Below are 26,049 nucleotides of genomic sequence, written 5' to 3'. Positions count from 1 at the left end.
GCATTATATACACTAAATATTATGTGTGTCCCTTTGTTCCCACACTTCAGGACTTTTTATATAATAAAAACTGACCATTGCTATCTTAGATAATTTATCCAAAGAAGTATTTTTTAATCTTCCTTTGTTATGCACTAACTGCAGTCAAGGGTTACATACAATACTCTTTCTATTTCTGGCATTATTTAAACTATCCACCAGAGGGCACTAGCTGGTCAGAATACAATAAACTGTAATAAAGTGATGGTACTATCTATTGCATACAGTACAGTCAATCGGCATACAGTCAGGCTTGAAATAATTCATGTTAGATTTAATTTTCCAGCAACCCTCATTGTGAGTCAGACATTCTTAAAGGCAGCCAATGAGCACAATTAACAAAAGCATATTGCGTTTGCTATTTTCATTTTCGGTATTTTAAACATTTTAGCAGCCAAACTTGGATCATTGAATTCACTAAAATCTGTACCGCACAGGTTAGCTGAATTTACTGCTCACACACTATTTTATAGATTTTTTTGGGCTATTTTGAATGTAAATGACAATTCACAATTATTACACAGCTTACTGCTTCTTACAATCCTGCTGTCTTTTGGATGGAAATAACAGGGTTTCAGAATGGCGGGCAAAGGCAGGAAAGGAAGCCACTTGCAGTGGTGATAAACAATACTTTTGTGGAAAAAAATACTGATTGATGACAATTTAGGGCATTCAAGATGTTACTATAGCACAGCTTACCAGGCAATGCAGACCTGTAAAAGAAGAGAAGAAAGACTTACCTCTCCTGCTGGCCATGCTGCAGAACAATGCTCTGATCCTGAGAAATTGTCTCTTAAAGTCCACAGGGATAACAGCACTTCCAGGAGGGTCAATCTTCTGAGTCTCCTAAAACTGCAGTGCTGGCATTGTTGCGTCAGCGGGAGATCGTGGTACTGGGGTACCTGGATGATCTTCTGCTGCAAGCGGAGTCCCCGACTGCTCTATTGGACAACTTGGAGATTACTCTGTGAATTCTGAGGGATTTTGGTTGGATTCTGAACCTTCAGAACTCTGCTCTGGTTCTGTCCACAAATCTGGACTATCTGGGTCTGACTCTGAACTCGGCCTTAGTCCCAGAGTGTTACTTCCTCTGGAAAACTCCAGAAACTGCAGGAAGCAATTCAACTTCTTTTGTCCAGCAGACGGTCATCCCTTCGGACTTGCATGCGGGTGCTGGGCCTGATGGTGTCTGCCTTCGAGGTGGTTTTCTGTGCACAGCTCCACACAAGATCTCTGCAAAGGGAGATTCTGGTCAAATGGGACAAGAATCCACAGTCTATAGACAATCTGATCTGGCTGAGCCAGGGTATGAGAGGGTCCCTAATCTGGTGGCTTAGTTCTCCGGCACTTTGCCAAGGCAAATCCTTTCTCCACCTGTACTGGATGGTGGTCACCACGAATGCCAGCCTGTCTGGGTGGGGAGGCATCCTCAGAAAAGATTCTGCTCAGGGGGTCTGTACACTGGAAGAGTCCAGACTGCCGATTAATGTACTGGAGCTCCGAGCAATCAAACTTTGTCTGGATCATTGGACAGATCGTCTTCAGGGGTGTCCAGTGCAAATTCAATCAGGCAATGCCACGGCTGTGGCCTATGTCAAACACCAAGGGGGGCACAAGAAGTGTCCTGGCAGCTCGGGAAGTAGTCGGCATTCTAAGGTGGGCAGAACGTTTTCTTCCAGCCATCTCTGCTGTACACATTCCGGGGGTGGAAAATTGACAGTCGGATTACCTCAGTCGACAGGACCAGGGAGAATGGTCACTTCATCTGGAGGTGTTTTATCAGTTGTGCCTCCGGTAGGGTACTCCCGAGGTGGACCTGTTGGCCTCTCGTCTCAACAGGAAGGTGCAGAGGTTTGGAAATCCAGGTGCTGAAAGATAGAGGTTTGTCTGATTCAGTGATTCCTACGCTGTTAAAAGCTAGAAAATCGACCTCTAGGAAGATCTACCATTGTACATGGAAGTCCTACATTGCGTGGTTTGAGTCTCTTCGGATCTTGACCTTCCTCCAATGGAGACTTGAGCAGAGCCTGGCCTTGTACTATCAAGGGCCAGGTCTCTGCCTTGGTGGTCTTCTTTCAATGACCATTGGTCACACTTTCCTTGGTGCATACTTTTATCCAGAGAGTTAGACACTTGGCTCCTCTACTGCGGTTTCCATTGCCGCCTTGGGACCTCAATTTGGTGCTTTCAATCCTCCAGAAACCTCCTTCTGAAAATCTTAGGGAGGTTCTCCTGCTTACGTTATGCCACAAGGTGGCCTTTTTGGTGGCAATCACTTCTGTGTGCAGGGTGTTGGAGCTGGCAGCATTGCCTAGTCGTTCACCTTACTTGGTGGTTCACAGAGATAAGGTGGTTCTTCAGCCCTGTCCTTCGTTCCTTCCAAAGGTTGTGTCTGATTTTTATCTGAATGAAGACATTGTGCTGCCTTCCCTGTGTCCCAGGCCAAAACATCCTAAAGAAATTGCCTTGCATTCCTCGGATGTAGTTTGGGCAATTAGGGTGTACCTGGCAGCTACGGAGTCTTTTAGGAAGTCAGACTCACTTTTTGTGCTCACTTACGTACCTCCGAAGGGATTGTCCACTTCTGCTGCGACCATTTCCAGATAGATCAGACAGACTGTGTTTCAAGCCTATTCAATTAAGGGTCAGGTTCCTCCTTTTCCTGTTACGGCGCACTCTACTAGAGCGCTTAGTGCCTCTTGGGCCTTTTGTCATCAGGCATCAGTGATGCAGGTTTGCAAGGCGTCTTGAAATAAAAACAGTGTAGCGCTACGATAATTAACTAATTAGATGTATGATATAAAGTCCGTAGTGGAGTACATGAATCAAATAAAAAGTCCAAAGAGACAGCCCACAGAGGTGCAGTGAAGTCCAGGTATATGATCAAAAAGAGCCGGGTGCAGATAGTTGGTCACACAACCCTCCACCTTCCAAACTGGCCTCTCACCTTAGATCAATAAACACAGGCAACAGGATAATCAGTTCCCTCGGACAGATTCATGTGCCAAAAATGCTTCCAGGCTACAACTCCTCCTTAGATCAATATATACAGGCAACCAGAAAGACTCATATGCCAAACATTGCTTCCAGGATATACTCCTCCTCATGGGTGATATAGGAGACAAAAATAGCCCACAATAGTGTAAACCTGGTAAGCTTTATTATTCACAAACAGCATAAAACAAATTGGCCTCTTACTCTTATGTATACGGGTTTTATATCTGGACCTTAAGTGTTTAGCTGCTTTGAGTTAGGTTTAGGTCCTAGCGCTGATATTTTTCTATTCCTATCTTTGCAAGGCGTCTACCTGGTCGTCTGTGCACACCTTTACAAACTTTTATAAAGTGAATGTGTTGGCATCTGCAGATTCTTCCTTTGGCCGCAAGGTTTTGCAGGCTGCTGTTTGATCCACGGTCTCTAGAGGTGGCTTTGTTCTCTGGCACCCTGACAGGGAAAATCCTTTCTCCCCCTGTACTGGACGGTTGTCATCACGAACACCAGCCTGTCCGGGTGGGGAGGTCCAGACTGCCAATTAATGTTCTGGAAATCTGAGCGATCAGCCTTTGTCTGGCTCATTAGACAATTTGTCTTCGGGGATATCTGGTACAAATTAGTTTGGACAATGCCATGGCCGTCGTCTATGTCAATCACCAAGATGGCACAAGTAGTGTCCTGGCGGCTCGGTAAGTAGCCGGCATTCTAAGGTGAGCTGATTCGTTCCAGCCCTCTGAAATTTCTGCCACGACTCCTATGCAGGATCAAAGCAGAAGGGATTCCATCAAGACTGACCTCGCCTGTCTTGGTACACCGATCAGGTACGGCTGGTCCCTGATGCTCCTTGGGGTCTTCCTCTCAGGGAGGATCTGCTGCCCCAAGGACCAATCTTCCATCCTGCTTTACAGTTGCTGGCTTTGATGGCTTGGCCGTTGAATGCCAGGTGCTGAAGGATGGAGGTTAGTCTGAGTCGGTGATTCCTACGCTGTTGAAAGCTAAGAAATCTACTTCTAGGAAGCTCTACCATCGTACATGGAAGACATACATTGCGTGGTGTGAGTCTCTTGGGGTTCATCCTCGCTCCTTCTCGGTGGATTGGATCTTAAACTTCTTTCAACGGGGGGTTGAACAGAAATGCCGTGAGTAGCATCAAGGGCCAGGTATTGGCTTTGGCGGTCTTTTTCCAAAGACTTTTGGCATCACACTCCCTTGTGCGTACCTTTCGTATCATTTTCCTTTGCCGTCCTGGGATCCTAATGTGGTGCTTTCAGCTCTACAGAAGCCTCCCTTTGAAAATATTCAGGAGGTTTCTCTGCTTGCGTTTCCCTAGAAGGTGGCCTTTTTTGGTGGCTATCACCTCTGTGCGCAGGGTGTCAGAACTGGCGGCGTTATCCTGTCATTCACCTTATTGGTGATTCACAGAGATAAGGTGGTGCTTCGCCCCTGTCTGTCATTTCTTCCTAAGTTGGTCCCTGACTTTAATTTGAATGAAGACATTGTGTTTCCTTCCCTGTGTCCCAGGCAAAACATCCGAAGGAAAATGCCTTTTTAATGCCTTGGATGTGGTTCGGGCAATTATTGTGTACCTGGCAGCTACAGAGTCTTTTAGGAAGTCAGACTCTCTATTTGTGTTCATGGGCGGACCCCACAAAGGATTGTCCGCTTCTTCTGTGACCATTTCCAGATGGATCAGACAGACAGTGGTTCAGGCCTATTGCATCAGGAGACAGGTTCCTCCTTCCCCTGTCAAGGATCACTCTACAAGGTTGCTTAGTATCTCCTGGGCTTCTGTCATCAAGCATTAGTGACGTAGGTTTGCAAGGTGGCCACCTGTTCGTCGGTGCACACTTTTACAAAATGTATATAAAGTGGATGTGTTGGCATCTGCAGAAGGTTCTTTTGACCGCAAGTTTTTGCTGGCTGCTGCTTAGAGGACCTGATCTTCTTTTATGGTGTATTGTATATTTCAGATGTGCTCCAGTTGTTCTTGGTTGAACTCCATGTTACCCAGCTGGCTATGGTTTACCCTTGGGGAATTTTTTTCTGCTGTTCCCATCCCTCATGTTTAACACTGCTTTGGGAAATCTTAATGGTTAAGAAGATCAGAAGCTATGTCCATCAATGAACGATAGAGAAAAATTTATTTTTGTCTTACTGTAAAATCCTTTTCTCTGATGTTCATTGACGGACACAGCACCCACCCCTCTGTGGAGTTGGATTTCTTCTGACTCTGCTTGTAACAAAACTGAGTGCCTATAGCTGAGAGTGGTTGTATACTCCCTGGGACTGCGCATAGGCGTAGTCCAGCTTTTTTTCCTGCCTAGTGTCCTACTCCTGTAGGGGGCAGTATAACCCAATGGTTAAGAAGATCAGGAGCTGTGTCAATGAACATCAGAGAAATGGATTTTACGGTAAGACAAAAATCCTATTTTCCAATCACTTGTCAAAATAAAAATGACTCTTTTCTAACAAATGTGTAATTGTTCTATGGTACTGTTTGAACCATGGCCATTTTTTTTTAGCTAAAGTGGAAGGTAAGTCAAGACATAACTAAGATTAAAGGGTAACTCCACTTTCATGGCAAAACAAATTAGCAAATAAAAAGAAAATAATATAGCATATGCAATTGTAACACAAGTCCATATTGTAATTGAATGTTATTAAAAAATATTGTTTCTTTTAATCTGCAGTTCTGTAATTTTCTGCGATATGCAATATGGCTACCTGGAAGTGTTCTGTACACAAATTATATACAGAACGCCCCTCCCTCCAGATATATAATTTCCTTTTTTTGTGATTGTCTCACTGATTTTCTTAGAATCTGCACTAAGATACAAAATCGATTTCGTACATCCCCTGCAATAAAAATGTAATTTATGATGAGATGCTCCCAAAGGAAACCATATCTAAAGGGATACAGACCCTGCCATTTTTATTTTTAGAGCCCTACAGTTGCAGCAGCTGATTGATAAATACAAAACCACTCCATACAGATTCACTTAGCACACTGACATAGACAAACAGCTATTTATCAAGAATAACAAAAGGTAGGAATCTGCAACAAAGATTGTTATAATCCTTGCAATGTACATCGATTACCCAGAGGGGAATGTTTTTTTTCCTGAACAAATGTGGAGTTACTCTAAATCTACCTCATTCTAAGACTATTCCATTTACCCTGTAAAGGAAAGATGCCTGTACTTACCTATTCTGAAGTCACATATGGTCTGGTCACATGATCTCGCCAGCTTTGGCTTCAGTGAAGAGGATAGATGGCCGACAACGGATGCAGAGCCTGGGGGATGACATCACCTGTAGGCTTACTATTGGGTCTCTGTTGTCTGTCTTTCCTCTACACTAAAGCGGTTGCTGGACGCCGCTCATGTGACTGGACCAGAACAACTTCAGAACAGGTAAGTTTAGGCATCTTTCCTTTTCCAGGGAAGATAGACTAAACTTAGAATGGGAGTGGGAGCAGATTAAAGCTTAGTTAGTTAGTTTTTGACTTGTCTTCCACTTTAGGCTGGGTTCACACCTATGCAAATTGAATGCTTTTCCAATTCGCATGGACAGGAGAGTAAGCCTGGCTCTCAATGGAACCAGCTCACACACCTCTGGGGCAGCTGCAAAGCAGACTGCACAAGGGTCCTGTGCATCTTTGGGTCAGAATTCAGGCAAAAATTTGGGCTTGATTTGTCCCTGAAATAGAGAACAGGGACGCACCAGATCCCTGCTGTGAGCCACATCCGAATTCAGTGTGAATCCAGACTTAAAGTTTAGTATTAGTGATCATTGAAATCTCAACAGAGACTGGGGGTCATCTATCTATCTATCTATCTATCTATCTATCTATCTATCTATCTATCTATCTATCTATCTATCTATCTATCTATCTATCTATCTATCTATCTATCTATCTATCTATCTATCTATCTATCTATCTATCTATCTATCTATCTATCTATCTATCTATCTATCTATCTATCTATCTATCTATCTATCTATCTATCTATCTATCTATCTATCTATCTATCTATCTATCTATCTATCATCTTGACAATATGGTTGCTTTTAATTGGATTTTCCAGATTGTCCCGTTTTGCCAAAAGTGATCAATTGTGGACTGAAATCATTTTATAATGCATTCAGTTTCTGTATGATACATTTCTTCTATTGAAATTATTTATTTTTATATTGTTATATGTATGGCCAGCAAGCATTAGGTTGATGACAGACACAAGTCTGCACTTGAATGTCTGACCGCCATCAAGACCGTAAATAATCCTTGCGCCGACAAAGTGAATGTATAAAAACTTACAGGACAGAAAGTCAGCCGCCTTTCAATATCTCTTCCAATAGAACTATAATTTTCAGAATCTTCTGTTTAGAAAAGTTCTCCTTAGTATTACAGCATACAAAAGTATAGAATTATAATATATAGTTCATGTACAGGGTAGAATTTCTCATCTGTGGAGCATTTTGGGGACCATTCTCAGATCAGGACTTTTATTAGATTTTACATTTCATTAATTTAGGTCTGCCTGTAAATTGCCCCAGTATGGTGCAGGGAACATACTGTATGTAAACTAATGTAATGGGTGCTCAAGCAGTTTCCATATGTCTTATTAATTTGGGTATTTTTGAAGTCTTTACTTATGGAGAAGTTTATGATGAGAATAAAGTACATTGCCAGCAAAAAATATACTTGGTCAGTAAATTTCACAACAAATATGAGAGCTAATCTTTGAAACAGCATGCCTTGAAAGGGACATATTAGTATACTTTCAGTCCCGTAGATCTCCTGGGGCCTATTTTATAAAGCTAAAAGTGATCGCGTCCATCACAGCCAACTGGGGATCAGATAGATCAGTTCAACAAGCAAAATATTTTTTTTTTTTTACTAACTGCTATGATTTATTACATGATGTCAGTATGTAGGTCGAGTCTCGGGTGATGTTTTGTTTGTAACCATTTATTAACCTTCTTTTTTGGTTCTAGTTCCAGGTCCCACTGCTGGTATTAAAGCTGCCGCAGCCTCAGCTTCCATTGTTTATGTATCATGGCTCCCCCCTTTGAAACTGAATGGAATAATCCGGAAGTACACAGTGTTCTGCTCACACCCCTACCCTACGGTAAGTACCAAGACTTTAATACCTGTATATGTTTGTTTCTTTAGAAAAAATTGTAGAGTCAAAGTGGACTGTCAGGACTATTGGACTAAAAAAAAAAAAAAAAAAAGGAGTCATATAATGCCCATACATATTATTTGATACATATTGTAATTCTGGGCAGCCTAGCAGCCATTTTGTCATGGGGTGAATGAAAGTTCATTTTCTTTAAGTAAGATTTCTTTACAGACAATTTTAAAGTCCAGCTAAGACTGCAAGCCACAAATAAAGAGGCCCTTTTGACATCTCACCAGATAAGAGTCCAGCCATAATGGCACTAGATACTAATGAGGGTGATATTTGAAGCCTTGTTTGCGTTTCACAATGAACAATGATAAACATATTTTAAATGAGCTGTAAAAAAATATACTAAAGGAAACATTATAATGTGTAAGAAATATATTAGCAACAATGTTTTGTTATATTATCGATATAGTAGGTGTGAACTTTAAATATATAATGTTGGGTAGATATGTACACTATTTTCTTTTCTTATGTGTAAAGAACTAAATTGTGTCTTGATCTATATTACTTCATTTTAAGGTATGGAAAGAAGGGGTATTCTGAGACTGTGGTCGTAAACTTTATCCAAACAAACATATATCTTAAAGGGAGCTTTTATTCTTGACTGAAACTGAGGTGGTAGACGACCTCCATGAGATTTATATTTCGTTTCTAGACCTAGGTCAAAATATTTATCTTTGGGAAAATAATGAAAGTAAATTCAATGTCCCAAATTTGATCGTAATCCAACAGTGCTCCCTGGTGATTGTTCAAAGTTGTGTCCGAGTTATGGAAACTTAACAAATAGGCCCCTTTTTGAGGTATTTTTCATATGAAAAAAAAAAAGTTCCCCGCCTACATTTCCCATAGGATAAAAGTTTCATGTCAGTTAGAGACAGGAGGGAATTGAACAGACCGAGAAAGGAGTAAGATGCTTTGAAGGAGATTCTGGGACACTGATGGGTCATATTTAAAGCTGAGGCTACACAAGCGTGACATCGCAGGCAACAGAAATAGAAGTTTGTTTGGTAAAGTATATATTTCTATTTTTCCTACAGGCAATTAATTTGCCTTAGTCTCCGTTCACACTGGGGCGACGCTACTTGCCGGGGCGACCTCACAGGTCGCGGTGCGCAGCTCGCACCGCGACCTCGGAGCGGCCGGCACGGACTTCATATCATTGAAGTCAATGCAGGTCGCTCCGGGTCGCCCCAAAGAAGCTCCGGACCCTTTTTCTAAGTCAAAGCGACTTGTGTCGCTCCTATACGGGTCCACAGCTACTCTATGGCAGGCGACCTACGGTGACCTGTCAGGCGACCAGGTCGCCTGACAGGTCGCCCCAGTGTGAACGGGGTCTTATACACCTGACTGAATCATTCTTACCCTTAAACTTGTAGCATTAAGATTTGAATTTGGACCATTCTAACTGCAGTATGGTTGGTTTAATTTTTCTTATCTTGGAATTTTGGCAAATTTTAGCCATAATAAATGGGTCAGTTATGATGTATTCTTAATAATAGAATAACTTAATAGAAGTTTATTTTACCAAAACTATCTGGACTTTTAACAAGTCCTGATGCATGGTGTAACAAGTTTTGTCCATGCAATTGTTATCTGTTAGATTGTCATTGCCATTGCCATTTTTTGTGTACTTTTGGTAGGCTATTATTCATATTTTAGAAGTCATTGGTTTTGGTTACCTTGATATTCTGTAATAATAATCTTTGATTAAATTTCTCGCATTATCTGTGTGATACATTTTATTGAATTTTGTTCCACATTTTGTGTTTATCACCAATTATATTTTTGACATTTTATTCTGCACTGAAGTATTTATTAAGTATATATATTTTTGCACAAAATTTATTCTTCTTATCTTCAGGTTAGTTCCACTTAAAACAATCTCATATTTTTGTTGATTTATGGAAATAAATTAAGAATCTCCTTACTTGCATATCTTTGCTTATTTGCATAAATAGACACTGTTTATCAGAGCAGTATAAACATTCTGACAGGACCTAGAAGATGTAATTTTTCACCTTAAAGCGGAGTTCCACCTAAAAGTGGAACTTCCGCATATTTGCTCCCCTCCCCCACATTTGGCACCTTTCAGGGGGGGGGGGTGGAATGGGTACCTGTTATTGACAGGTACCCTTCCCCACTTCCGGGAGAAGGCACCGCAGCGCTGTCCCTCGGAAGTTTGGCCCCCTCCTCCTTCCCCCGCCAACGTGCCAATCTGAATGCGCAGCGTGCTTCGCGCATGCGTATTAGGGACCCGCCCGTGAAGCCGCAAGGCTTCACTGCCGGCTTCCCTCAACGATAATGGCAGCGGCAGCACCCGACAACACCCGAAACATCGGCTGTGGTGCCGACATCGCTGGACTCCAGGATAGGTAAGTGTCCTAATATTAAAAGTCAGCAGCTACAGTATGTGTAGCCGCTGACTTTTAATTTTTGGAGGGGAAGAGGGGAGGCTGGAACACTGCTTTAAGTAAATGTGTGCCAAACAGTGGGGTAGATTTACTAAAAGCAAATAGACTGTGCACTTTGCAAGGGCAGTTGCACTCATTTTCCCCAGAGCTTAGTGAATGTGGTAAAGCTCTGCTGATTTACTTCCTTTCCAGTCATGTGCAAGCGAGTTTTTTTTTTTTTCCTTTTCCATCCGATTGGCTATTTTTTTTACAACGTGAAGCTTTACAACCTTTACTAATGAAAACATGTGCAACTGGACTTGGTAACTGGCAACTGGCAAAGGGCACAGTCTATTTGCCTTTAGTAAATCAACCCCAATGTGTAATAATTACATTTTTTTGTACTGTCTCTTATAATGCCTTATCTTTAAGGGCAGCTATTTTGGTGTAGATGTCCTTTTAAAGCATCTCCCATTCCCCTGTAGTGTAACTTGCTTAGTAAAATAGTTGAAGCTGAGTTTTAATCTTTTTATATTTTGCCTTCCCTGGTTCCTTCCTACCACGTTCTCAATATATAGTAATATAAAAAAAACTTTCTTTTTTAATTACATGTCTTGTTTAAAATTCAATGATGTAATCACTAGGTCTCTGTGCTCCACTAAGCAATGCAGGCAGATCATGGCTGAGGGGTCTCCGTATTCCTGACAAAAGCCCTCAGCCCTGATTCAAGCGGTCAAGTGGCTCTTAGAACAAGCTTTGTAAATCTGAAAAATGCCTTTATGGGTGAAAGTCAGTCTTAAAGAGTGGGTATTTCTTAGGTAGAACTCCCTAGGTATTGCCCACATGTGATGCTGAGCCTTCATGATTGAAAGAAACAAAATCCAATGAATGAAAGGGATGGACTAGAGGCATCCAGACTGGGAAGGAAAGGGCTTTATCACATGTGGGCAGAATGTGGCCCCCTAGGCCATTTCATGTGGCTCTCACACCTTTTCTGCAGCTCCGGCAACCCCCTTGTCTCCGCCCCCACCTTGTCTCAGCAGTTGGCAGCAGAGATGAGAACCAGTGGTGGCTGGTGCATTGGGGACGCGGGGCGCCCCCCTATCCATGAGTCCAGACCCCTAATCTACATGCAGGGCACCAGACGCATGGAGGGCGCCAGACGCATGGAGTTCAATGGGGCTTTTTTTTTCAACCATGTGATTGGAGCCAGGGGCTCTAAAAGGCTAAAAAAAAAAGGGTGGGCTCGGGCACAGTAATCAGTTGTGAGACTATGAATATTCACTATTGTCACACGGATCCTCCTCCTGACCAATCATGGTTCCAGAGACCCATTTCCCGATTGGCCGAAAGGAGAAGCCATGCCATTGGCCATGGAGGAGGAGGGAGGAGACGGAGAAGACTGAGGGAGAAGAAGCTACCGCCGCCATCATTTGCTGCTGCTGCCTGCCCTCCCTCCACATGTCCAGGCAGGGTGAGTGAGCCGGCAATGGGGGTGGAAATGGTGTGCGGCCTGGTGTGGTCTGGGGGGGTATTGTGCGGTCCATCTGCTGCCCCCCCCCGGCCCATGGAGCACCAGCTGCCACTGATAAGAACATAACTATTCTTCTAGAACCTGAGCTTCTCCATGCAGCTGCAGAGAAGCTCATCTAGAGCCGTCCCCCCGGTCAGCAGAGAGGGTGACAGAACTCCTTCTACAGATCCTGCACCTCTCTGTGCAGCCCTCCTCTGGTCCTCCACCAGGCCCTGCACTTTCTGCTTCCCAGCTCCACCCCCAGCTCCTTCCTGGCAGCAGTGGTGATGGTGACATCAGATGTAAGGAGGGTTGGCTGCTCTGGACATCTGCTTACAGATACAACTGGCTCTTTGTGGGCAACCATAATGCTGATGCGGCCTGCAATAAAATTGTGTTTGACACCCCTGGGCTAGAAGATGCTGAACAACCTTCAGCCAGGAAATGAGGCGAGCTCTATTTGACTTGACACAGCTTTTAATGCACAATGTGAGAGAAGCTCACAGTGTGCAATGAAATCAGAGTAAGCTATTTCAGTAGAGAAGAGGAACCTGTACAAATGTGCAAGATTGAAGGTAAGGCTGGAGTTCCTTCCCCACCAAGTCAAGTGCCTTGTGCTGTCATCTGCACAATTGGTTGGCTAGCCCAAGTATCACACTAATAAGCTTAGGTTTTCTAGCTACACATGGACTCTACTATGTAGGGGCCACCAGAGAAAACCATAGAGGGCAGCTGAGGAAACCCTAGAGGGCAGCAGGGGACACTAGTGTCTGACACTCCTGGAAGTGTCAAATGCAGATCTTTGAGCATACTTCTCTCGTCAAAGCAGGAAAGTTTATCAGTAGAATGGGCGAGTCTCCTTCGTTCACTTTGCAGGGATGTATTTTTTCTTCTTTCAATATAGCAGCAGAGTCACTTTAATACCCCAAGTATTCAATTTCATACTGCAGTTATTTTCTGGACTTGTTTTCTTTCTACAAAACCCTGATCTGCGGCTATCCATCCTTCCTGCTCTTGTTAGAAGTCTTCTAATCTGGAAGGGTTCATCTGAACTGGTAAGCTGGGACTTTTAGTTTCTCCACTTCTGGACGGTGCTGATTGCTAATATTTTTCACTTTGCTCTTGTGTTTATAGTTCTGTAGGTGGCCTTTTCCCAACAAACATGTATTTCTATTCAGATGCGTTATTGTGTGCAAGTGACTCAGTGGTAGTATTGTTCCAGAGAGGTGGCCTTGATCACACACATTATGAGTCTTGCATAAGAAAAACTGAGAAGACCTCACTTGATCTGTGTTCTTGAATCAACTTGTTCTTTATCAACCCTGTGTTCTTGAAGTTTAAATGCAATTTATTGCGCTATTTTAAATTTTCTTTATTTTTATGGTCAGGGCTAAAAAATAAATGTAAAAATCAAATAAGAAAATGTGAAATATTGGAAGTGAATATTTAGTATTTTTTGTAGCCAGTCGGAAATGTTTTTGGTTCTTCTTTTTTTCCTGGCTATCCCTCTCTACTTTGCTGAAAAAAGTACTCAACTTGTTTGCGGAGACCAGTAGCTCAAGCTTCAAGCAAAGATTTGCTTTGTCCATGCTTCCCACAACCCCGTCCCCTCCAGATGAACTGTATTCTGATGTACCCACACCAGTTGACTGGCTACACTTATATCATACTAACAATCAGGACTTTTTTGTTCTCAGAGAATAGGTGCAGAAACATCACCCAACCCCCTACTACAGAGACCCCCCCCCCCATTACAGAGCCCTACAGTACAGAGCTACCCCAAATACCACCCCCTGTGCAAAACTCTCTCCCCAACCACCTCCTCTTCCCAGTACACATCTCTCCCCCAATGCTCCCCTCAGTACAGGGATCTCCCTCCAACACCCCCTCAGTACAGAGCTCTCCCTCCAATACTCCCTCTGTACAGGGATGTCCCTCCAATACCTCCTCAGTACAGGGATGTCCCTCCAATGCCCCCTCAGTAATGGGCTCTCCCTCCAATACCCCCTCAGTACAGGGTTCTCCCTCCAATACCCCCTCAGTACAGGGCTCTTCTCCAATACCCCCTCAGTACAGGGCTCTTCTCCAATACCCCCTCAGTAGAGGACTTTTCTCCAATACCCCCTCAATACCAGGGCTCACCCTCCAATACCCCTTCAGTACCAGGGCTCTCCCTCCAATACCCCCTCAGTACAGGGCTCTTCTCCAATACCCCCTCAGTAGAGAACTTTTCTCCAATACCCCCTCCAATACCCCCTCAGTACCAGGGCTCTCCCTCCAATACCCCTTCAGTACCAGGGCTCTCCCTCCAATACCCCCTCAGTACCAGGGCTCTCCCTCCAATACCCCCTCAGTACAGGGCTCTCCCTCCAATAACCCCTCAGTACAGGGCTCTTCTCCAATACCCCCTCAGTAGAGAACTTTTCTCCAATACCCCCTCCAATACCCCCTCAGTACCAGGGCTCGCCCTCCAATACCCCTTCAGTACCAGGGCTCTCCCTCCAATACCCCCTCAGTACCAGGGCTCTCCCTCCAATACCCCCTCAGTACAGGGCTCTCCCTCCAATACCCCCTCAGTACAGGGCTCCCCCTTCAATACTCCCTCAGTACAGGGCTCTTCTCCAATACCCCCTAAGTACAGGGCTCTCCCCCCAAACCCCCTCAGCACAGGGCTGCCCCCCAAACCCCCTCAGTACAGGGCTCTCCCTCCAATACCCCCTCAGTACAGGGCTCTCCCCCCCAAACCCCCTCAGCACAGTGCTCCCCCCTAAACCCCCTCAGTACAGGGCTCTCCCCAATACCCCCTAGTCCAGAGCTCTCCCCCAATACCTCCTAGTACAGAGCTGTTCCCCAATACCTCCTAGTACAGAGTCCTCCCTCCATTACTCCCCTCAGTGTAAAGCTCTCACCTCAATATCCCCTAGTAGTACAGAGCTCTTCCCCAATACTCCCTCAGTACAGAACTCTTCCCCCTAATACCAACCTCAGTGCAGAGCTCTCCCTCAATTCCCCCCTCAGCACAGAGCTGTCCCCTCAATACCATCCAATACAGAGCTCCCCTTCCTCCTTTCCAGTGCAGAGTGGCAGAGATAGGTGCTCCTGTGGAAAAGCAAGTACTTACCAATGGAGGTTCTCTATCCTGACTGGAGGCGAGGGCTGCTTGAGGACTTGCTGAGGTAAAACTGGTGCAGCTGATCTCCTCCTCTGTGTTTCCTGTAGTAGTGAGTGCTATGTGCCTGGGCTCCCTGAATCAAATGTACTTATTTGCCAGCACACCACGGATCCTTAATTACGTCCAAATCTTTATTGAAGAATGATCACATCACAGAAGATATAGTGCAACGTTTGCTCTGTCACTGTAAACACAGAAGCCGGCAGAGAAAGCAAGTACCGACTTCTATGTTTACAACTAAACAGTCAGTGAGTACAAGGCCAGTGCCGAAGGTGGTGAAATGAAGTACTGTCACTGTCCGGCCAAAACAAAACCCTGCTAACAGGAATAGGCCTTATAGCTGCACAAGGCAAACCAAGAATACAGGCATAGAGGCTGAAAGACGCAGTAAACCCATAACTGACAAGTAGAAGGGCAGTGAAAACGATCACCCTACTCTGTTGGATCTGAAAGAATACAGTACAAAATTCCACCCACAAAAATGCACAAACTGCAATAGCAACAATGAGAACTTATATGGTACTGGTAGGAAAGGCAGTAACCTTTAGTACACACAGGAACATCTCATAAGGCATGGGTGGCTGCTTGCTGTTCCAGAAACCTATGTTGACTTTGGCCTGGATGTAATAGGCATGCTGGGTAGATGTTAATAAACAGTGTTCTGCTGATACCGTGCAACTGCTGGCTCTCAATCCCTTCTGTCACTGGCAGCTTAGGTCCCAGCTGACGATCGGGAACCAATCAGATTGGTTCACAGCCATGTGATCACTATGCCAGCTATGACAGGTGTAGCACTGCCCCCTTGAGGACTGTTGAATTCTTCACCTTTGTGGGTCCCTCTGGGTTACCGTTAGCAACTGCATGCACAAACGTAACACTTTACTTTCCGTCTCAGTCAATGATCAGTCTAGGGGTTGTGGTTGTTTTTCTTGTTTTATTTTAAATAGGGATGGGAGAAGGGATATAGTGGGATACTCCAAAATTGAACAATTCACAGTTGATGAGGACTCCTATCTGAAGGTACAGCCAAGCTGCAGTTTGACCTTGCCACTAGATGAATTGAAGGTAAGGTCTTTGTAATGAAGACTTGACTGAGCAACTATCTTCAGGGTACTTGCCTAGCACCCCCTTTCATTCCACCAGCTGATACCTGTCCTCTGACTACTCTACTCTGGGGTGGCCCCCTCACAGGTCAGGCCATCAGACACAATCCCCTGTACTCACAATACTGTTTTTACAGGTTCTCCAGTGTCACAACCCCTCTAGTCAGCTCTCCTGGACCTCTGGGTTCAGCTCCTTCCTTCTGGTTCACTAGGCCGACTGCCTGTGACCATGTTATACCAATGCAGGGGAGGAGACTCTGCTCACCAGCCAAAGACCCCGAGCACATGTGCTCCTGGCTTTTATATCACACCCCAGAATGCATTGCACTGCCAATCACTGAGACTGTATCAAAGCCTGTGTACCCATTGGCCTGGTTTCCTCCACTGTCCAATATGCCTTCCTATTGGACCAGTGTGGACACTCCCTAGACCAGAACCTAACCCCCTAGACCTAACTCACAGATCCTGCTCTCTGTTAAGCAAAAAACAATATAGAATTTGCCTGCTGCTCCTCTGATAGGCAGACAAAGCCAAAACTATACTCACTCTCTAGCACCTACCTAAGAGGGTGCTACACAGGCTATGCAAATTAGTGACAGAATTATTGTCATTTTAACTTTGAACTGACGCTGCTAAATTTAGCTTGGACATTTGGACATCAGTGACCCCTGATCAGAAGAGGGTTAAGCAGCTCTGCTGTAGTCTGTGCCATCCTGCTTTCTGTGGTTGTGTATGTACAATTACCCTGCACTGTTCCTGTATATTCATTGTTTGCCGTGTCCGGCAAGTGAGACATTTGCTGCATTGCTGATCCTGGTCTCTTCTCGCTTCTTCAACTCCCCCAGATACTGAACTGCTTTTATCCCTATTATTCCTCTTACCCCCAGAATGGGAACACATTTATTATATAACCGAACAAATCACACTTGTGATTTTGCAACGAGAGACAGAATATGTCTTATCAATGGTAACTGAATGTGAGCTGGAGAACAAAGGATTTTATATTTATTAATTCAGAACCTGGAATATCCTTGGCAACCAACCAAAAGCCTGGTTAGATTGTTTTTCTTGTTCAGATCAGTATGTATTTAACTTTTTGATTGACGAGGGCAACATTATTAGTGATTTTGGCAGATTTTGCTTAATTTTAGCTCCGTAAAATCTACGCTACATGGCCGACAGTATGTGGACATCCCCCCAAATAATGAGTTTCGGTGTTTCCATTGAAGGATACTGTTCATGGAACAGCATACAAAGATATTTTAGACAATTGTGTACTTCAACCTTTTGGCAGTTAGTTCTTTTTCTTCCAGCATTACTGTGCCACTGTGCACAAACCCAGCTCCATAAAGACGTGGTTTGACCAGTCTGTTTTAGAGGAACTTGAGGTTCCTGCACAGGACTCTGAATTCAACCCTACTGAACACCTTTGGGATGAATTGGAGCACCAATTGTGAGCCAGGTCTTCCCATCCAAAATCATCAGTACCCAACCTCATATTTGTTATTTTGACTGAATGGGTGCAACCTTATGGCAGTAGTTTGGGAAGGGCCATTTTCAGTTCCAGCATGACTGTGCCCCTGTGCACAAAGCCAGCTCCATAAAGACACGGTTTGACCAGCTTGGTGTGGAGGAACTCAAGTGTCCTGCACAGAGCCTTGACCTCAACCCCATACCTTCCATCTTTTTGAGATGGGAATGAGGGACACCTATTAGAAAAAGTATGTAGGCATAGGATAGACACCCTGAAACACCCACTTAAGAGGGAATTATGCAAAAAAAAAAAATAGTTAACCCCACATGTGCTTTTTATTTTTTTATCACTACTATTCCTTTATATTGGCTATAGGAATTTATAAATGCAGCAATTTAGAAATTGGATGAAAGATTTGGCACTGGGAAATATGCATTTTGTATACAACTATATAGATCAGACCAAAATGAGGGACAAATGATGAGGAAAGAGGGACAGAGGGACTTTGTTCCAAATTAGGGACAGTCCCTGAAAATCAGGGACAGTTGGGAGCGGGAGCTACTATAAACCCTACTGAACAGTAGAGCCAGGTCTTCTCATCCAACATTATCAGTGCCCAACCTCATAGTTGTTCTTTTGGCTGAATGGGTGCAAATTCCCAGAGACACACCAAATTTTGTGGAAAACCTTCCCAGAAGGATAGAGTCTGTTATAGCTGCAAAGGGAAAGAGGGGCAGTTCTTAATGGATTTATTCTAATGGAGCAGGGAATGGGATGTCCAGTTGGCTCCTATAGGTGTGATAGTCAGGTGTCCCCAAGCTTTTGGCTGTATAGTGTACCTTTTATGGGAATGTGACCTATGAATGTTGCTCTACAGATTTTTTCTCTAGTAATATGTGGATTGTAAGTTCAGTATTCAGGCGTATCCTATTAATTAATAATGCTAAGTCAGTGGTCCGTGTTTAACTAAATTAAGGTTTGGACCTTTGTTTTTACCCCTTGCTAAATTTTATAGAGCTGTTTCTGTGACACATACTACAACAATTCTTGACAGCAGATGGCAGTGTTTCTCTTTAAATTTTTTTCCTGTCTTTGACTTCTTCCCTGTAAGCACTCCACACCTACGCATCGGGGCTTCAGCTCTACAAATTCGTTAGGGCTGACTTATGAAATAGGTAATTTTCATTTCTTGGTGAACATTCAATCAGGTGCGAATGGAACTTAAAAAAAATAACCTAAATATATATAACTGGATGTTTAAAGTAAATACCGGTGCAGATTAGGAAGAGGGAACAATTCCTTTAATAAATCACCTTCATTGTGTGTGGTTATGCTGATTATGATGTAGTAATAATGTCAAATATATAAGATGATAGGTAAGCTGTTTTTGGTTTTGCAGAAAGAAAAATGCAGTTTTGATCTTTTTTTTTATATTTTTGAATTACTCTATAAAATGCAGACAGATTGCAAATGTGCAAATTAACAATTGTTTCACGATTAGCATTTCACTTTTTTAGGGTAAATAGGAGAAACCTCTAAGTCTGACATACAATTTGTGTGTCCTTGCATGCCTTTATGGCTTCCAGGATGTCGGTCGGCGAGGGATCCGAGGAGCCGCCAGAGCCCTGAGCGATCTGACTGTCAACAGACATCTTCGCCGGAGAAGGCCTCGTGTCCAAGATGGCCGCCGCGGGACCCGAAGGCCTAGAGGAGTTCTGGGACGATTTAGCGGACCGCAGCTTCCCCGGTGCCGCCCGTCTTCTTGGACCCCAGGGTGAGCGTTTAAGGGGTGTAGATGTGAGGGATGGATGCCGATGGAGAAGATAGGATGAAGACAGGAGCGGAGCTAGAGCCCTGTGCATCCGTGCGGTTTCATATCCCGGCCACGCCCCCAAGTCTGACATACAATTTAAATGGTGACTGACTTTATTTACCTTGTCAGTACCTATAGCATGGTTTTGTTAGGAGTTGTGTTCTTTAACCACATTATCTCCGGAAGATTTTACCTCCCTTCATGACCAAGCCATTTTTTTTCTACTCAGCACTGTGCTACTTTAACTGGCGATTGGGTGGTCATGCAACGCTGTATGCATACTAAATTTTGATTATTTTTTTCACATAAATAGAGCTTTCTTTTGGTGGTATTTGATCACCACTCGTTTTTTTATTTTTCGCAATATAAACTGAAGATCTAAAATTTTGAAAAAAAAAAATAATATATTTTTTACTTTCTACTATAAAACATATCCAATACAAGATTTAAAAAAATCGAATTTCTTCACAAATTTTTGCCAAAATGTATTCTGCTACATGTTTGGGTGAAAGTTATAGTGGCTACAAACTGGTATATATACTGCAATTTATTTATTTTTTTTTATACTACTAATGGTAGGTGAGTGACTTAGTGTGCTGCTTTTTAATAATGATCTCTCAGTTTCTCATCCCTGTAAAACAGAGAGATTGTTTTCTGCGTACAGAGCGCTGTGTTGAAGGTCAACACAGACCTCTTGGCTGTAAATGTACACAGTCGATCAGCACGTCCTGGCCGTGAATCATTGGACGGGACTGGCTAACAGACTCCCGCTGTGTACAATCACAATGCTGATTGACAAGCTACAGGCTTGCTGATTATCAGTGACAATGTTGATAGCCACGCCCCCTGTAACAGGTCCTTAATCCTACTGTAGGGCAAGCAGGCACAGCCTACATGAGGGTGACAGCACTGCTCTGAATCCAGGAGCAGTGCAGCATTGTTGCCACCTCATCACAGGAGGCTGCAACAACTGGACTTCACTGGCAATGCTGGCCACTTGGAGGGGCATTATCACTGGTTGTTAACGACACTGGTGTGTTCCAGCTTCTTAAGAACTACCCGCTGGCATCCTTAACAACCAATGAATAGCTGGTTGTTAAGGAGCCGGTACCTGACGGTGTCCTTAACAACCAGCTATTTAACAATATGCCCTGTAGTGCAAAACATTTAAAGCCTGCTATGTGGTTTTTTAAAAAGCATGATACATTTTAGAAGCAGCCTTATAGTGGTTTTAAAGTGGCTCTTACATCAAGTTTTTAATGATCTTTCTGAATTGAGGTAAAAAACAAAACATCACTACCTGTTTTACCCACCCCCATCACGAAACACTTAACTGGCTCCTGTCACCACTCCAGTGCTGTCTCAGCTGCACTACTGCTCTCCTCACTTTCTGGTCTCACAGGAAACACTGAGGGCTGCGGGAGGTTAGGTATAGTCAAAGTTCTATGAGGAGGTAGCTGGGACATGGCTTACCAGTCTAGTGTGTGTCTATGTCCACACTCAGTGTGGCTCAGGGATGCCTTCATAGCACATGGCTTGCTATGGCATCCAGGGAAAGGAGGAATGGGCAGCAATTGTAGGGGACATCCAAAAGAGGAGGTAAGGGACCTTTCTATGCAATATCCAGTAGCATCACTGTAACTCCTATTAATCCATGTTGTCTCATTACTTGGTGGCTAAAGTCGTTGCTTTTCTCCTTGTTCCAGTTTAGAAAAGACTTGTCAGGGACTCCATATCCTGCGCAGGCGCACTGGCGTCGCTAACCGGCGAACGCCTATGCGCATGCGCTGAGGCTACCTTGGTAGATTTCGAGGCTACCTTGGTAGATTTCGAGGCTACCTTTGTAGAGTTCGAGGCTACCTTGGTAGAGTTCAGGGCTACCTTGATAGAGTTCGAGGCTACCTTTGTGGAGTTCGAGGCTACCTTGGTAGAGTTCAGGGCTACCTTGATAGAGTTCGAGGCTACCTTTGTGGAGTTCGAGGCTACCTCGGTAGAGTTTGAGGCTACCTCAGTGTAGTTCGAGGCTACCAAATTGGTGCCAAAAGGGCCTATTTAAACACAGCTGTCACTCTAGGTGATTGCTGTGTTGTCTTCAGCTATCCTGTATCCTGTGCCTGTTATATCCGCTGTTCCTGTTTACCTGACCCGGCTTGTCTTTGGATTCTGATTACCTGCTGCCCGCCCTGACCTTGGCTTGTCCTGACTATCCTCCTGTCTCGTCCTGATCTGTTTACCTGCTACCGGCTATTGGTCCTGGACCTGTTCCTGGCTCTCCCAGGGAATCCGGGGGCCGCGACCTGGTGTTAGCAAGCAGCCAAGTCCATCCCCACCATCTGGGGCCCTGGTGAAAACCGGCTAACACTTAGACTCCGCGCCTCTGGTGAACCTGTGCCACGCCAGTTACCTGGTAAGCCACTCCTCTTACGTCAGGCTCTGCCACGCTACCCCGTGACAAGGCTATCAAAAGTGAAAACAAACTCTCTAACATAAGCAACCCTCTTGAGGCTCCTAGTTTTGCCTACACTCCTTTCTTTAGCAGTTACACCTATATTTTGGATAGAGTGAAGGGGGGTTCAAACCCCTGTCCAGTTCTGCCCATGTCCTGGGGACTCCTGACACATACTGTAGAATGTTTGAGGGACAAAAGCTGAGGGCAATCGCCTCAATAGGGCTCAAGCCCTCCTCCACTCCATGAATATGTTTTTTATTGCTTTTTGTGTGCTAAGGGATTCTAAGCACTTGAAGAGCTTACCTGGACTTTTATCAAGGTCAACTTTATTGATCACCTACAGATAGCCACGTTTTAGAGCTGTCGATGAACACCTTCATCAGGCAACAGGCACTATATATGATTAACGACATTGATGAAGATTTAGGTGTGCTGATTACATGCTTTCAATTGGACTGAATTCTAATGGCGACCTACGTTGTTGCCACTGCTTTACTGCACTGCTATTGGTCACCTAGCTGTTTTGAGTGTGCCGAAACGTATGCCAAGATTTCCCCCAGCTTCCAGTCCCAATGTCAGAATGCCAGGAAGTGAGCAAGAAATCTCTCCATCTGGGACACAAACAATAGTAAAAACCTGACAGAGGGTGCACTATTTCAATCGATCTATCTTGGGTTAAAAAATAAAGTTTTGGTTGCTGCCTTAGGTGGCACCAAGCAGCTGAAGATTATTGGTCACATCAGCTGACTTTCAGATGGAATATTTTTTTGCCCTCATGTTCCTTCTCAGACACCTGTAGAAATGTGAAATCCTTATGTTCACAAACATGAGAAGTCTCACAGAGCTAAATGTCCAATTTAGGTCTCTGGAGAGCGGCTTGTGTAACTCGTGACCAATTAGATACGGGGATTTGAAAGCAATGCAAATTGTAGCAGCCTCGCAGCTTTGTCAGCTATAATCCCTTCTCCCCTCTCATGTCTAGTTAGACACAGCTATGTCACAAAGGATCCATCTTACCGGTCCAGATTAAAGGAAACCTGTACTGAGAGAAGGGCGAAGACTTCTGCTGCTGACCTAATTCTGAAAATGCTAGTTGCCTGGTTGTTTCTATCTTCTGTACATTCCAAGTCACTGTCCTGGAACAAGTGTGTAACGAGTGGAGTCTGAATTCCTGATATGCAGTCAATGATGGCAGTCTCTATATTTCTCACTCTCTCTATAGATAATTTAAATCAAGCGCCTTTGCTTCTTAAAGGGGTATTCCACTCCAAGCACTGTAAAACCAATAATCCTAGAAAAGTGACTGGTCATAGATAAGGAAGCTCTGGTCAGAACATAGATTACATGGAAACTTGAATTTGACACCTATCCAAGGACATGATCTAAGGTCTACAAGCACTTTTGCTCCCCTATTCCAAGTGTTTAAAGAGTAGTTGCCATTGAAAGAGGTAGTCTTTTACCCCTGACAAATGAGCAGTGCCTTGATGCATCTAGCAAGAAGTGACATTATTAACCATGCTAGCCAGGGATGGCAGCATAGCAGAATACAAGAATGGCAAACTCAATTTTATCACGGGCCACATTAGCAGCATGGTTGCCCTCGAAGGGCCGGTTGTTTCTGGGTTTCGCTATGTACAGAGTGCTGGGGTCCGGTACATACAGAGTGCAGAGTTCAGGAGTATGTGGCTTGCAGAGTCCAGGAGTGCACTACATACAGAGTGCTGAGTTAAGGAGTACGCTATATATAGAGTACTGAGTTCAGGAGTGAGTTATGTACAGAGTGCAGGCTTCAGGAGTGCATTGTGTACAAAGAGCAGGGTTCAGGGTTGCACTATATACAGAGTGCCATTCCAGGGGTGTCCTATGCACAGAGTGCAGGGTTCACGAGGATGGTACATACAGAGTGCAGAGTTCAGGGGTGTGCTGTGTACAGAGTGCAGGGTTTAGGTGTGTGCTGATTTCCAAAAAACAACAATATCTCTCCTGCGCTCAAGTGGTATGCGGGAAGGTGAATCTTCTAGGCAGTTTTATGACACAAATGAAGTGGTCTTGCTGCCCCCCTCAGGACCAAGGGTATCCAAAAGGCACTACAAGAAAACAACAAGAGAAGGGCGCACCGACCTTGTGCATTACCACTTAAAAGTTTATTAAAATCAAAGAAGGGTAGCGTACAATATACTCACAAACGTAGCATATGAACAAGCATATAGGAAATGGGCACCGTGGAGATTTTGGCTCTGAGGAAGAGGTTCCTCCCTCGAAACGCGTAAGCCACATCAGGTTTTGAGGACGCCATCTCGCTATCCAGCAGTAGAGAAGTGTCCTGGAAGCGAGCGGTGCCCATTTCCTATATGCTTGTTCATATGCTACGTTTGTGAGTATATTGTACGCTACCCTTCTTTGATTTTAATAAACTTTTAAGTGGTAATGCACAAGGTCGGTGCGCCCTTCTCTTGTTGTTTTTTTTAGGTGTGTGCTACCTGGCCCAGCTGTATTAACTCTCTGTGTAGGTGGCTCTGCCTCGCCTTGCAGGAAGATCATTCTCCCTCTCTCTCTCTGGTTCTGACATCTGTCCCCGCCATGCCCCACCATGAGTGCATGCAGGGATTCGTTAGTTTTAGGGGCCACTGAGGTGCTCTCTGTGCTAGCTGTCCCTTGTAAACACAGAAGTCTTCTGTGTTTACAAGTGACAGCAGAGAGCGGAGGGTGAGAGCCAGAGGTGGCAAAATGGGGTTCTGACATGTTAGGGCTGCAAAACGGTGTGTGAGGGCCACATGACAAGGCCTGGTGGGCCACATTCCGCCTGCAGACCTTGTGTTTGACATAAAGGGCATGCGGAAAGTATTTACAACACATCACTTTTTCCACATTTTGTTATGTTACAGCCTTATTCCAAAATTGATTAAACTCATTATTTTCCTCAAAATTCTACAAGCAATACCCCATAATAACAATGTGAAAGAAGTTTGTTTGAAATCTTTGCAAAGTTATTAAAAATAAAAACAAATGTACATAATTTATTCACAGCCTTTGCTCAATACTTTTTTGAAGCACCTTTGGCACCAATTACAGCCTGAAGCCTTTTTGAGTATGATGCTAAAAGCTTGCCCCCCCCTTTTTTTAGGCAGTTTCTCCCATTCTTCTTTGCAGGACCTCTCAAACTCCATCAGGTTGGATGGGGAGCGTCGGTGCACAGCCATTTTCAGATCTCTCCAGAGATGTTCAGTCGGGTTCAAGTCCGGGCTCTGACTGAGCCACTCAGACATTTACAGATTTGTCCTGTATCCACTCCTTTGTTATGTTTGCTGTGTGCTTAGGGTCATTGTCCTGTTGGAAGATGAACCTTCGCCCCAGTCTGAGGTCCAGAGCCCTCTGGAGCAGGTTTTCATCAAGGATGTCTCTGTACATTGCTGCATTCATCTTTCCCTTGATCCTGACTAGTCTTCCAGTTTCTGCCACTGAAAAACACCCCACAGCATGATGCAGCCACCATCATACTTCCTCCAGACATGACGCTTGCCTTTCCAAACGTCTTTCCTTTATGGATGATGGAGGCCACTGTGCTCATTGGGACCTTCATTGCTGCAGAAATTTTTCTGTACCCTTCCCCTGATCTGTGCCTCGTGTCTCGACACAATCCTGTCTCTGAGGTCTACAGACAAATCCTTGGACTTCATGGCTTGGTGTGTGCTCTGACATGCACTGTTAACCGTGGGACCTTGTATAAACAGGTGTGTGCCTTTACAAATCATGCCCAGTAAACTGCATTTACCACAGGTGGACTCCAATCAAGTTGTAGAAACATCTCAAGGATGATCAGTGGAAACAGGATGCACCTAAGCTCAATTAAGTGTCATGGCAAAGGCAGTGAATACTTATGTACATGTGACTTTTTTAATTTTTAAAATTT

General features: G+C 44.2%; 1 protein-coding gene across 1 annotated transcript in view; it reads left to right on the top strand.

Annotated features, from left to right (window-relative positions):
* DSCAM (DS cell adhesion molecule) overlaps window positions 1-26,049 on the top strand; it is a 779,527-nt gene that overhangs the window by 476,822 nt on the left and 276,656 nt on the right. The window contains exon 20 of the mRNA XM_082245233.1: window positions 8,032-8,165. Coding sequence (XP_082101359.1) covers window positions 8,032-8,165 — 134 coding nt within the window. The remainder of the gene's footprint in view (window positions 1-8,031; window positions 8,166-26,049) is intronic.

The sequence above is a fragment of the Pelophylax lessonae genome, assembly GCF_965119305.1.
Source record: "Pelophylax lessonae genome assembly, chromosome: 2".
NCBI lineage: Eukaryota > Metazoa > Chordata > Amphibia > Anura > Ranidae > Pelophylax > Pelophylax lessonae.
The sequence above is the reverse complement of the archived record's forward strand: the minus strand, read 5'-3'. Positions and strand labels throughout refer to the sequence as shown.